This window comes from Equus caballus, chromosome 1 (assembly GCF_041296265.1).
Source record: "Equus caballus isolate H_3958 breed thoroughbred chromosome 1, TB-T2T, whole genome shotgun sequence".
Taxonomy (NCBI): domain Eukaryota; kingdom Metazoa; phylum Chordata; class Mammalia; order Perissodactyla; family Equidae; genus Equus; species Equus caballus.
The window spans coordinates 151249267-151264016 of NC_091684.1; the positions used below are offsets into that span (position 1 = coordinate 151249267).

Consider the following 14750-nt stretch of genomic DNA (forward strand, 5'->3'; position numbering starts at 1 on the left):
AAATATAGCCATTCAAGACCGTTTGAGTATCTGTACGCCTGTCCTGTTCCAATAGTATTTGGTCCCAAGAGTTTTACCCTGGCCTAGAGTGCAGGCTCTGGCCAATGTAACATCTGAAAAATCAACTCCAGAGTTGGACTTTTAGCTTATAGCACTTTAGAATTTGAGAGAGACGTTGGATGCTATTTAATCTTAAAGATGAGGAAACTGTGACGCAGAGAGGTCGTGCAGTTGCTCAAAGCCGTGAAGCCAGAAGTGACAGATCTAGCACTAGAATCTGGATTCAGAGAAGTTTATGTAACTGAAGAATGGTACTTATTTATATATTGGAATGCCCTGCTTGGCTTGGGAAAAACGGCAAGCCCCTCTGCAAAAAGTCAGTGAAATATAAGAAATAATAAAGTCCCTTAAAAACATTTAAAAACTGTTGGTCATATGGATCCAGGATCCTAAATCCAGGAAAAGAAAAGGTCTCTGGCTTGCACTTGTCATCAGTGTGTATATGTGTATATTTGTACAAATCTCTGGGATTCATTTGAACAATCCTTGATCTTACTGCTTTTAATATTTTTCTTCTTCCTCATATTATAGGACAGGGCTATTGGTATGAATTTTTATATTTTTTGATACAACATTTTGTCATTAAGAGTGAAGTAGCTTTTCAAAGGCAGTGTAGTTTAGGATAGCAATTCTCATTAATATTTTCTTTTCATCAGATTAGTGGAAGCCTCCTCATCTTGTTTGCTTTTGGAAGGAGTTCTAGGAGAATTTTGTCACGTTAGCTCTCACACAGGGTGTAGTGATAGAGCTGATCATGCAGGAACTAGGACGAGATCATTTTTCTAATCATATTGTAGAAAGGAATCCAAAGACTGCTGATACTGTCCCTTTGACTAATGCATCAAAAGAGATAAATTCTGAGGACATTTTAAATGACTAAAAGAAAGGACATTGGCACCACAATGACAACTGTTTTATTAGAGTGATTTATTTTGAAATCAGCCATGAATGAACAGAGGCAATGGGAGTATCCAGTTTAGTCTAGAAATTCAAATAAAAAAGAAATGACATGGTGAGTAAAAAGTGGGGATTATATGCAAGCTTGTACTGTGTGAATTAAACATTCCTTCGTGTGTCATCTAGGTCCTCCTGATTTTCCCCACAATGTAGAAATCAGAGTGTCAGGAACAGGCTGCTCTGTGGCCCTGGTAGTGTGATGTGAATGGACTTAATCAGGCCTGAATTGGGTACTCCCATTGTATTTTTCAAAGTCTGTAAACTAAGGGAGTGACCCTCATTTCTCAAAGAAAAAGAACCCTTTCCTTAGAAAAGTCCTAAATTTCTACTTTGGAAATTTATTGCCAACTACTGTTGATTTCACCACTTCGGTGTCTCTTAAACCCATCTGCTTCTCTCAGTCACGACCACCACAACCTTTGTTCAGACTGTGATAGTTTTTCATCTGGACCCCTTGCCACCCATACTCCACGTTGCTGCCAGAGTGATTTTACTAATTGGATTGTGTTATTTTCTGTTTAAAACCCTGCAGTGGTACTCCATGACCTTTAGGTAAACTTCAAATGCTTCAACATCTCATGTAAGACCTTTATGATCCAGTTCTTGCTAACCTCTGCAACCTTATCTGTCATTACTCCATGTTCCAACCAAACTGAATTATTTGCTCTTTCCTAACTTCTCATGTATCTGAGCCTTCATTTATGTTTTCTCTCTGGAATGTTCCCTTCCTAACTTTCTCATCTCTTGCTTGCTTTTCCCTACTCATCTTTCTTGACCTTGCTCAGGTATCATCTCCAGGAAGCCTTCCCTGATCACCTCTTCCTCCTCTCATTGCCTCATCATGTGTATTATAATCTTGAATTACTAGTCTGTCTTGCATTGAGGACACAGATCATGGCTTATTTAGCTTATATCCCTAGTATTTAGCACAATGTATGGCATGTAGTAGGTATTTAATAAATATTTGTTGGATAAGTAAATCTCTTTTAAAAGATAAAAAGATTATATTCTTTAGTGAAGTAACCTCTCCGTCTTGTGGCCTTATAGTATAGTTCCACTAAAAACCTTTCAAGTCATCTCGTCTCTTTGTAAATTAAGGGCACAAATGATACTGTCTTTATGTAGTTGTTCAATTATTTTGATGAATTAAAGCTGACTGCTGGTTTCATATCAGGAAGTGGAAGTTTCCTGTTTCTGTCCTAGTAGGAATTATAGCCAAAGTAGAGAGATTTATTCTTAGGCTAGGTTACTCACTGAAGTTCTATTTACTTACAATCAATACTCATTTCTTGAGCATTTGTGATGTGTCAGAATCTGGACTAAGTGCTGGATGTTAAAGATAAAGATGACATAGGTCCACATCCTCAAAGAAATGATAGTCTTGTGAGCAAGCTCATCACTTAGAGTTTTTGAGTCATTGTGTGAATGAATTAAAGATGTAATAGTAGATAGTCTTGGAGTTCTGACATATTTGAACAAATCAGCCGACAAATGAACCATTTCTCCTCTGGTATTGAGGATACTTTAGTACAAGATGGAGTTTGTAGGAGCCACTACTTTATGGACTCTTAGCTCATAGACAGTTTGTAATTTTAATTAAATAGGATTTTCTTCTAAATTCCTTTGCTGTGGCTCCTTTCTCTTTTGAGGTGGTTGACAACAGTTCTGTAATATGCCAAAATAATTCTCTAGGAGTAAAATAATATGGTTGAGATATGTACACAAAAAGTCAGAGACCTTCTGTTACACATTCATCCTTAGATGTGATGCTCTCTAATTTAATGCTTGATATCTTCTTCTCCCTCTCTGTTGATTGTTAGTTTAAGTAGTTATTTTTATTAGGAAATGCCATTCTTATGTTCCTTCCCACATTGTTGCATGTATGAACCAGCAGAAACTCACCCTGCCTCACTGAGGAGAACATAGAGGGAATAATGTTAATCATATTGAGAAGTGGGCAGCACTGTCAGTTACTCTTCTTTGTTTTACAGAGATGAACGAAATCAGTCCATCATTGTAAGTGGAGAATCTGGGGCAGGAAAAACAGTCTCAGCTAAGTATGCCATGCGGTACTTTGCAACTGTAAGTGGTTCTGCCAGTGAAGCCAATGTTGAGGAAAAGGTCTTGGCCTCCAACCCAATCATGGAGGTAAGACAGCAGCAGCCTTGGCCTTGTTAACTATTTTCTCTTGTTAAGAGTAGTGCTCAAAAAACTGATTGATACAGCACATGTCAGAAAGTCTGGGATCTCCCAGCCACTAAAAGTAGGAAAATACTTTTCCACATGTTAGTAAGAGATCTAGGAAAAGTAAAAATTTAGTAAGGTAGACATTTTTGTAAAGTCTAGCTATGGAGGAATCTACTTTATTCCGTAATCCTGCATTTTTAATCCACCATTGAATTGTTGCCTCTAAACAGCTGGCAGTGATACTTCACTTTTTAAAGTGTCTTTCCTCCTAGTTGATTGATTCATAGCTATTGCTCCTGGTACTAGATCTATCAGTTACTCGTTTCCTTCCAATCCCGAGATCTTATTTGAGCTCTTTGCAAAACACGGCCTTCACTATGCTCAGGCATGAATGAGTTTTGTTATTCCTTTGTCCATTTTCTGTACTTAGTCCAACTTGTTTAGGTATAAGTTTTTACTTTTTTCCAGATTTGAACTATAAACTTAAATCATGATCTTGTAAACATTTTTCTTATTTCTGTCAAGCACATCACAGAGCCTTAGGTTAGAAAAAGTAATTCAATAACTAAATTCTTGAGAAAGAAAGAACTATGAAAAGATTTCCTTTCAGAAGTGAAATATATATACAAGGTAGAAATGCTTATGCCAAAGAAAGCAGACCTATTTGTGTGAGAATTTGAGTATTTTAGGATTTGTAACTAGAGAATTATGTGTCTATCAATATGATTTTAGTTTTTGTAAGTAGTCCCTTTAAATGGAGAAAAATAAGTCTCATTAAATGGAGAGAAATTAGTTTGGACATGCAGAAACAAACCTTATTAAAAATTCAAATCAGCGTTTTTTTTTATTCCTGTTTTTTTCCTTTGTCAAACCTTATTTGTCACCCAAACACAGATGGAGTTTAAAACTGGCCTGGTGCACCTGTGGTACAAGTGATTTTTGCAATAATCGGTCCAGAGGTAACTGTGCCTGGTTTGCAGTGCTGTGTGTGACACTTCAGAGCAGAATGCCGTCACCCCCACAGCCCTACAGTGCCTGCAGGGCTTCCCCTAGAGCAGCAGGGCTTCTGTTCTTGGGATCGAGAGAGCAAGATATGCTGGGGAAGTTAAGAGGCCTCCTGGGCTGGGTGCACTATAGAAAGAGAACTGGGAAAGTTTTCTGAAAAAGCATGGACAGGAGGAAACAGATGTTTGTGCCAAAAGAGAGTAGTAAAGATTTTGAGCAAATATTAAAGTTCTGAAAGAATTTAAGTTGCACATATATTGGTGGGTGCCACTAGTGTTAGTACTGGGAAAATATAATCTGTAGAGCCAAATTTTGGTTTTGGATCAGAAAACAACTGGATTTTACTTCCTACCATTATTTTGACTGTTTTTGGTCATGACAACGAATTCTTGGTATTTGGCAATAGTTTAGGCCATTCTTAGTCCCTAATGTTAGAATATCCCAAAGTGTTGATTGTGATGGCATCAGGGAATCTCATCTTTTCTAGGCCTAGACCATATAATAATGTAAGTCTGGAATGAACCTTCTGGAATATGTCAAGTTGAATGAAATATTTTATGACCTTGCTATGTTATCTTTCAAAAAAAAAAGCTACATTGATTTTTCTGCTACACAAATATGAGTTGTGTTAGTAGGAGTGATATTAAAAATTTGGAAGGGCCACAGATACTACTTTTTAATATGCAATTATAAGGAATTTACCCTGTTTGCTAGGATGAACCAAAAAAGATAAAGTCATCAGTTATGCTTAGCTACTTCCTTCTATGTTATGGTTTAGTTTCTCTACAGGAATTTGGAGTAAGAAAATTTGATAAAGAGAGAACTAGTTTTCAACAACTACAAATGAAGGCATCTCAATTTGAAAGATTAAAATGGAATATGGGGCTGAAGAATGGTGACAAAGGGTTTACAGTTACAGGAAGAAAACATAGGTAAAATACTGAATATGTGGCCTAGAAAATTTGTAGCTTTAAATCTGCCTTAAGACTATGTCTCTGTATCAGAGACATTTACTGTGATGTCAAGAAAGGCATGTCCAGGTCTCCAGTGATCTGCTGAAACTCCTCACTGAATAGTGAGCATCCTACACAGTTAGCATCACAGCCCAGGGCCTAAGAGGATTTGCACATTATCCTTTAGAAAGCAAACTTCTCATCCTCAGCAGTCTCCTTTTGCAAAATACGGATGATGTACAGAGAAATGATTCTTTTTTGCTCTATTTGATGACGTTTACTTTTTCTCCTGGAATTTACATCCTACAGTGGGGACAGGGAAGATTCTCGAGACATATTGGGTCTTAATAGTTCTTTTTTATGCTCAAAAATCATAGTTGAAGATTTTCGTCTCCATTTAGTAAAGAAGAGCAACTCACTCAACATTTCACTGACGTCAACAGTAAAATCAAGACCACAAACTTCTCCTTTCCTTTAGCAATTTCTTGCTGATTGAAAGGAAAATACTATTAAGGGAGGGTGTTGTAAGTACAGAACTTATAAGGCACAGGAAGCAATTGGGGGAATGGACAAAAGGTACTGTTTGTATATAGAACCTTCTTTCCATATTAGATTCAAGGCTTAGAATCATGCAATTTTACTTTTGAAAAGAATCCTCATCTATCCTAGTCAATTTACACTTGGGGCACTAATGCTCCTCAGAGGATTAAATGATGGCTAGTTAGTAGTAGGACCTGGTCTGGTACCCAGATCTTCAGACTTCTATTTCATTTGCTCCTTCTACCATTCTTTGCTCTATGTTACTCAAAGACAGAGGAGTCTGTTTCAACCCTGGCCTGCTCACGGCTTCTTCTCACAGAGTGTAGTATTGTTTTGGCAGGTTGGCCACTCTGACTCCCACTCTGAATAGGATGGGGAGAGATGACATATGGAAGGTGGGATACGAGTCAGGGAGGGAGGAGAAATGTGGACCACCCTTCCGCAGCTTGCTTAGTTTCTGGTGGGAACGTGCTTAGGACAGTGCCTGGTAAGCACTCAATAACTGCTGCTTCATGAAACCCTTCATCTGCTCTTTGACAGAATGTTGTGTTGAAAGAAAACTGTGCATTTATCTTTAATTTCTTTTTCTAAACAAAATAAAGATAATGGGACTATATGGAGACTTTTTGTGCTTTTTGTAATATCAAGAAGGGGAATATCTGAGTAAATGTCTATATTGTTAAATTATCTTAAGCTACATTAGATCACTCTGTTGTTTTGCTAGGAAGATAGCTTTCAAGTCATTCTTACCACTTAAAATGTTAACCCGAAATATAGGAGTGTTCTCATTGCCAAAGCAAAATAGGACAGTGCCTGCCCTGTATTTCAGAGAGTGAAAATAGATTTTCTTTGATTGATCAGACAATCTATTGTGTTAACTTTTATGGCTGTGTTGCTACTGTTTTCATCACTTATATTTGTATTGCTTTTTAAACACTCCAGAACTTTTTCACATCTTTCTCTCTGCTGTGGTTTCAATATGTTAATAGTGATAGTCACAAGCTTTGCACAAGTAAAAGATATTAATCTTATATGAAATTATCTCATTAAACGTTTAATATATACATTATGTGAACACTTGCTTTTCTAACTATAGCATGTTTTTGCTTTGCCTTGCAAGAAAAATTTATAGAAGCATGTTACCTAAATCAGAAAGCAGTACATATGCCATTTTAATTTTTAAGACTATATAAAAAATTTAGTAGAAAGTTACATTCTCTGCATTCTGTAGATGTTTTACAAGTTAGATACAAAATCCAAAGCAAATTTTACTATCTCTGGTTTCTGAAAATGGCTTTAAATTGAGTGGGTAATTATTAGTACTCTGCAAGTAAGTAGTCCAACTGGGCCTTTGTTGTCACAAGATAAGATGATAGAAACTTCTGGCTAAAGAGACCCTGAACACCAGAGCAGCATTTCCCAGAAAAATGTTAATTTGTCATAACCAGCTTATTTACATAAAGCAGACTGTTTTTCAAGCAGTCAAAACCCTGATGTTTAACTAAGAGGGCCTGCGGCTTGGCAGCACTCCGTCCCATCCCTTCTCTTTCTTTGCTGGTATGAATGGGTGTGTTCACATACCACAAATGGTATATGAAAACCTCCCAGCTGCTGGGTTAAGGTTTACTGTATCTGAAAATAATTTGTGTGAGAATAACAAGCAAACAAACTATTAGTATATATTTGTGTGGTTGTGCAGTGGGCAAAGCATACACTTGTGCCTGCAAGGGCAAAATTCTTATGTTCTACTCTGTCCTTTCTTTCTCTGAACAGACTCTGTAAATGTCGTGTCATGAATTGCACTTCTAAAATTTTATTTTTTTCCCTTGCTTCTCAGTCAATTGGAAATGCTAAGACAACCAGGAATGATAATAGCAGCCGTTTTGGGAAGTATATTGAGATTGGTTTTGATAAGAGATATCGAATCATTGGTGCCAATATGAGAACTTACCTTTTAGAGAAATCCAGGGTGGTGTTCCAGGTAAGCCAGGCATGCATACATATATACTTGTGTTAGATTGCCATATAATTCCAGAGCTCATGCTTGCTGGTTTGCATTTTATTTACAGATACTCTTGAGCATATTGTGACAATATTACACAAACAACCCTTGGACTGTCAGAGGCTGAGGAATAACCATTAGACTAACCGTCTTTGGGACTGGGCTCTGGTTTAGGTTTAATGGTTTTGACTTTTTCTTACAGATGCTTTTAGGAAAAGCTTAGTTAAGAAGAGGTGCCATTAGTTTAGTCTTGTCTCTCATATTTCCCAATTGATAGGGAAGACGTTGGTTTATGCCTTCAGTGAGTTACAATTTGAATGAAGTTCAAAAAAAATAATCCTTGTCCCTTTCCTTCCTTCTCTTCTCTTAGAATATGATATTGTTTGGATGGAATAATGAGGGTTAAAAAATCTTCACAACCCAGTTACAGACCACTATCAAAGAACACACTCTGTTCTTGCATCTCTGCAGCATTTGCATTCACATATATGCCTTTGGTCCTTTTTTTATCTGCAAGTGGGCAATACTGTACATTTACAACACTGGCAGGCATGCATTTACGTATTTACAGGATGCTAAGAGAATGTGGACCTATCATTAGAAAACTCCCAGTATAGGGCTCCTGGTGGCCCGCTACATGCTGTCAGATTGGTTTTCTGCAGCCCCTTACCTGGCTGCCCCTGCCTTGAGGTTCAGATACGTCTGGCACTGCCGTGTAGCCCAATCTACAGTTTCCGTCGCCTAAGTCTGTTATGGCTTTGAAAGTATCTGGGATATACTGAGACTCATGAGTTTGGGCAGCCTGCAGCTACCCTGGCTTTGGCTTTGGGAGTGTACCTGATCTGTGGCCACTTAAAGTATAATACTTGGTTTGTATAGTAAAGCAGTAGTCACCTTCTCCATTGTTCTCATATACAGATACACACAGAGCATTGTCACTATGTACACATGTATACTTGTATAGTTTTAAGAAAAAACAATGTTTAGTAACCAGAAGAAAGAATGGGGGAACTATATTTAGATATAAGAGAAGATTGACTCTAAACAGTACAAATTTGATTAATGGGCAAACAATTAAAGGTGAAGTGAGTATGGTGACCAGAGGCTAGTAGTGCTTAAGACAAAACATTAAGGCCTAATCCTTATTATCTTGTCTAGAGACATTGAAGTAATTCTAGTTGTTCCCCAACCCCCAGGGCTATATAATATTGAGGATGTTTGCTATGTCAAAATGAGTCAAACAGAGCATGCTTGATATTGTCCTTCATGTGCAAAGATGACCCAAGCATTTCTGCAGACCACTTGCTTTTCTATTGTCTGTGTTCTGGACCACCCGATCTCTCCCCTAATCGTGGTTGTGATCGTTGGTACATTGTTAATTTGTTTACTGTCTACTGTGCCTTGTAATAGGTATTCTTCATCAGACAGCAGCTCCTTTGAAGCATCAACCCTGACCTTGGCCTTACTTGTACTATTCTTTAGTCAGCTGAATACAGTGCAGAATTCAAGGATACGATAGAGTATAAGGATTCAGTTTTGTATGAATAGTATTATTAAAACTGTCTTTAAAGTACGTATGTGGGAAAAGACTCTTAGGAAATACTAAGGAATGATCTCAGAATTGTACATGATTTATTTTCTACTTCATAAAATATTTTTATTGATGTTAAAATATATAAGCTAAAATGGTATAGATGAAGTAGTGCGTTTGTGGATTTCTTACAAACAGCCACAGTAGATGGTCCAGACTAAAACTGGCAGAGACGGGATATTCTTTTTTATTCAAAGTATTAGGAAGACCATGAATCTAAGAGGTACTGTGAGAAAATATTGAGTATTGCAAAAAATGGTTTTAGCTTCTCCACAAAGGCAATGATCTCTTTAGGGAATGCCATATATCACTAGTTGATGTTCACTAGTTGAAAAAGGATTACTATCAGTTATTTTATGTTGAATGTGACCAACAGGTACACACTCACACATATGCATATAGCTAATAAGTCATAAGATCTAATAATCATAAACATGTATTAGGAAATTTGGGAAAAGATAATTTATTGTACCAACAGATAATTAAATATTAAAATTTTATTTCATGATTGAATTTTCTGAGTTTTAGATTGAAATGCTGTAATTGAAAAGTCTTCTTATTTCAAAGGCAGAAGAGGAGAGAAACTATCATATCTTCTATCAGCTTTGTGCCTCAGCAAAGTTACCTGAATTTAAAATGCTGCGATTAGGTATGAATATGGCATTAAATTTATTGTGTTGGTATTGTTTTCTGTTAATTTCTGAGTTCATAGGCTTACTTGTTTAAAAGGAGACTATCTCATACTGAAATATTATGGATGAAATGATAAAAGGTCTGCAGCTGGCTTCAAGATAACCCGTGGGATGGAGAAGGTGTGAGTGGCTGTATAAATGAAACAAGATTGGCCTTGAGTTGATACTTGTTTAAATGGGGGATGAGCACATAGAGGCTCATTGTACTAGTCTCTCTACTTTCGTATGTTTGAAATTTGCCTTTATTAAAAGAAAAAAAATTTAAAGGAGTTTATGTGATGGAGGCCTGTGAGGTTTCTGATGAGAGGAGTAAAGTGTTTGAAGAAATTAACTTAGCATGTAGATTGGAGTAAAACCTTTAAGAGAGGACTATTCATTTTACCAATTAAGATAAATAAACTATGGGCAGTTTACTCTGTTATTTAATTTTGAGTTTTATATTAAAATATAATTGAAAACACAGGTACCTGAAGTCCAGGCTGTATACACTTAACTGTGCTCTCATTGCCTCTAATTCAGAGTGGGCATAAGGGTAGATGTCAACATTTTTTCACAGACTGCAAATCCTTTATTTTCCTTAACTGCAGGAGATGCAAATAACTTTCATTACACGATGCAAGGTGGCAGTCCTGAGATTGAAGGAGTGGATGATGCCAAGGAGATGGCAAATACCAGGCAGGCCTGCACTTTGCTAGGTAAGGTAATTTTATTCTTGGGCTCCTATGAGCAATAGCTTTTTTTTTTTTTCCCAAATCTAAAGTTTTCTATTACGTGAACTAAATTGAATAATCCAAAATGCAAACAAAATATCTTGTATTAGCTTGGTAAGCAACTGGAACAAATAAATCTATCTAAAAGTAGAAACTCTTATATTTGGTGGAAGTTGTGACATTTATATGTCATATAGAAAGAGATGTAATGTTCACAATTTTATTTATTTTTTTATTGAGGTAACATTGATTTATAACATTATATAAATTTTAGGGGTACATCATTATATTTCAACTTCTGTATAGACTACATTGTGTTCACCACCAAAAGGGGGCTGGAGGGAGGGTGAAAGGGGTAAAGGGGCACATTTATACCATGACAGATGAGCAATAGCCTTGTGACTCAAGCGAAGTTTGTTTGGAATATTGGCTGAGCTTTGTGTTAAGTGGTGAGTATCGTTGGGAGATTTAACAATCCTTATGAAACACATTTGGATAGCAAATGGGCATGAGGTTTCTTTTTGCAGTGATGGGAACTATTCTAAAATTATATTGTGGTAATGGTTGCACAACTTTGTAAATTTACTAAAAATCATTGAATTGTAGACTTAAAATAGGTGAATTTTATGGTATGCAAATTATCCCTCAATAAAGCTATTTAAAACACATTCAGGGTATCAGAGGAAGTAGAACTAACTGTTTGCTTAAATTTTTACAGAATTTGAAACTTAGAGCTAAATGAAATGACTTCCTGTATAAACTCACATTTTGTAGGGTTCTTTGGGGAGTCTTTTTGTGTCTGGGAAATGTGGGTGAACTAGCTTGGTGACAAAACAATGTATTACGTGTAGTTTATTCTGTTTTTGAAATGGCTCTGATGTCACTGTCTTGTTTTTAGGATTTAAAAAATATTGGGTCTATATCTAAATAAATTAACTTTTAGAACAGTGGTATACAACTTTTAGTGGTGAATTATTTATTTGAAAACCTCAGAATATGGGTAACTGTAAAATCATATGTTGGTATTTTGAGGAGTACCCTGAGGTGAGTTAATTTAGTTTAAAAGCATTGCTGATCAGAGTATGATCCAGGACCACTGTGGAGCTTGCAAAAATGTAGGATCTCAGACCTAGTGAATCAAAATCTGCATTTTAACAAGATCCATTAGTGGTTTATATGCATGTTAAAGTTTGAAAACGTTGCTTTACTTCTAGGGCTAAATCTGTTTGTTAATAGAAAATTACAAATTTGAAAAATACGTAATGCAAAGATGGCAAAAGCATTCATCATAAGATCAACTCTCAATTACCCTGTATATGATTATATTGTAGGAAGCAGAATTTGCTACCCCAAACTGTGTTTCTTTGGCTTGATTATTTTTAAGAACTAGAGTCAGGAAGAAACTTTGATCTTCCTTCTAACTGCCTAAAAGAATTTTAAAAGGCCTGATCCAGGAAGGAGCTAATACCATAGATAACTATAGTATAATATGAACTAGGTATGGTAGACAGGGAGGAATCTAGCAAGGCCCATTTGATCAAAGTCCTCCCGATGTCCCACTGTCTTTGCAGGGTGTTGCAAACATTTGTTTACTGAACATTGCTTTTCTATCTCCATGTGAATGGCCTTCCTCACCTTTGAAGTCCCAAACTGCTACCCCCAACATCCTGTTTTGTCTTTAGCTGAAGGTGATATTTAACGTGGATGCTTTGGCCATTTTAGCAGGTTACTCAGTTTTCCTGGGTTTCTCCTGTGTATACATGTTATTAAACTTTGTTTGATCTTCTCCTGTTTTTCTGTCTGGTCAATTTAATTCTTAGACCAGCCAGAAGGACCTAGAAGGGTAGAGGAAAGTTTCTTCCTCCCCTACAACATATTTTGAAATAATTTTACTATTTTTACTTGCAAACAATTATATCTAATATTCTGGAAAGTCTTTCCTTATTGAAAAATGAAGCCAGATGTGATAAAAAGCTAAGTTCTCTCAGCTTTCTCATCCTGTCTTATTCTTCAGGGCCTGCTCTAATGCTGCATTTGGACACTCACTTGTCACGCAGGGGTACAACACTAGCCTGAACACTTGTAATCTTGGGGTCTCTTTGACTTGTACTTGGTCTGTAGTTGAAGAAGTAATTAGATAATCTGACTTAAAACAGCCGTATTGGGCTGCAACTTGCATTTGGAGTAGAGAAAAATAGAAAAGGTAATAATATTACTAAAATACTTAAATCCAGTGTGTGATAATGATGATGATAATTTATTTAGCACTTACCATGTGTCACATGGTGTTTTAAGTATACTAAGTGCATTTTCTCATTTGATGCTCACAAACACCCTTTGAGATAGTCACTATTATTCGCATATCTCAAATGAGAAAATGGAAGCATGTACAAGTGAAGTTACCTGCCCACATGAGATGGCAAGTCAGGAGCAGAGCCAGGCCTTGAGCCCAGGTCTGTCTTACTCCACAGCTCATGCTCTCAACAAGGACACTAAACTGCATTATGTGTTAATGTCAACAAAGATGAAAGTGTTGTTAATTACGACACATTGTAATGTGTGCAGCATATTGCACTATTCAGGAGTTAAAAATAGGCTTAAAATTGCCATAATGTTTAGCTCTTATTTTGAAATCAATCACTTGTTCATTTACTCTGTTGTTTCAGGAATTAGTGAATCTTACCAGATGGGAATTTTCCGAATACTTGCTGGAATCCTTCACTTAGGCAATGTTGGATTTACGTCTCGAGATTCAGACAGCTGCACAATACCTGTAAGTTTAGAAAAGCTTAGTGTGATAGCAGTTGATTGTGTTTAGTTTTGTTGGTTCTTTATGAAAGCAATATGTTTGAAGTCTCTCTATCAACATTATCAGAGAGATAATTATCAGAGACATCTATTATCCAAAGTACACTCTTGAACTGAAAATAAAGAAATATGAATTCTAATTCCTGGTGCACAGTGATTGTGTGTGTGTGTATGGAGGGGACAGGAGAGAACTTGGTGCTTGTCTGATCTGTATAACAGGAGGGAAATATTAGATGTGAAAGTTGGATGGGTGAGTCTAGAGGGAAGAGTTCCTTTGGCCCATGGCACAAATACCAAGAATTGATATTTGTTTCTTCTGCTGTGGAGATGTAATATGGTTTAAAAATTATTCAAGAAACTGTTAGCAGTGGTTACTCCTGGGAAGAGGAACTAGATGTCTGGGGGGGATATGGTGTTTTCACTGTGATTTACATAATCTTCCACACTTACTGATAACTACACACTGGGAATTAAAACTCAATTTCATGTGTGGAAACATTTGAACTATAACAAAACCTGACAGTCCCAGATTGTCCTCGTTGAGCATTGAGCATTTGTGATTTGCAGTATTTGCTGATCACACACACACACATATATATACATATATATTTATTAGATATTTTTTAACTTTATTAAGATGGAGGAAGTTTTAATATAATTATTTTTTCCCATCCTGCTTCCTCAAGAATTGTAATTGGAAACAATTTTGAGATTTATGTTTCGCTCTTCAGACACTCAAGTTGTATTAGCAAATCTACATGTAGATTAATTTGTGTGACATAAATTTGGGTAAATTAGACTTGAGTTTTGAAATATATGTTTCCAGTGTCTCTGCCTGGGTTCAACCCCAACTTTACTATTACTCACTCTGTTTTTGAGTGAGTTGCTTAGCTTCTCTGAACCTCAGTTTCCTCATCTATAAAATGAAAAGTACTTTCTTTTCTAGCAGTTTAGGAGTAGGTGCTCTGATTGACCGTCATCCTGGACAAATATGCTTAAAAATATGTTTTTGATAAATACATGAGAATTCAGAGGCCAAAAACTAAGTGAAAACAGGAACTCAGAGAACGAAGCAGAACCCTGTTGCTAGGACTCACCTTGAGGGTATTTGCTGAACCCAGCGACCTTGAGCTTTGGTTTTCATAGCCAAGTGGGGTGCAGAAGACAAAGCCTAGGACTCATATAAACAGGGGAACATATAGGGGAAGCCCTGCCTAAAGCTGAGACCCTAAATGGGGAACTAAT

General features: G+C 36.6%; 1 protein-coding gene across 5 annotated transcripts in view; it reads left to right on the forward strand.

Annotated features, from left to right (window-relative positions):
• MYO5A (myosin VA) overlaps positions 1-14750 on the forward strand; it is a 187589-nt gene that overhangs the window by 82364 nt on the left and 90475 nt on the right. For all 5 annotated transcript variants that reach the window (XM_070271278.1, XM_023617284.2, XM_070271283.1 and 2 more), the window contains exons 5-9: positions 3009-3165; positions 7540-7683; positions 9863-9944; positions 10575-10682; positions 13364-13470. In XM_070271278.1, the coding sequence (XP_070127379.1) occupies positions 3009-3165; positions 7540-7683; positions 9863-9944; positions 10575-10682; positions 13364-13470 (598 nt within the window). The remainder of the gene's footprint in view (positions 1-3008; positions 3166-7539; positions 7684-9862; positions 9945-10574; positions 10683-13363; positions 13471-14750) is intronic.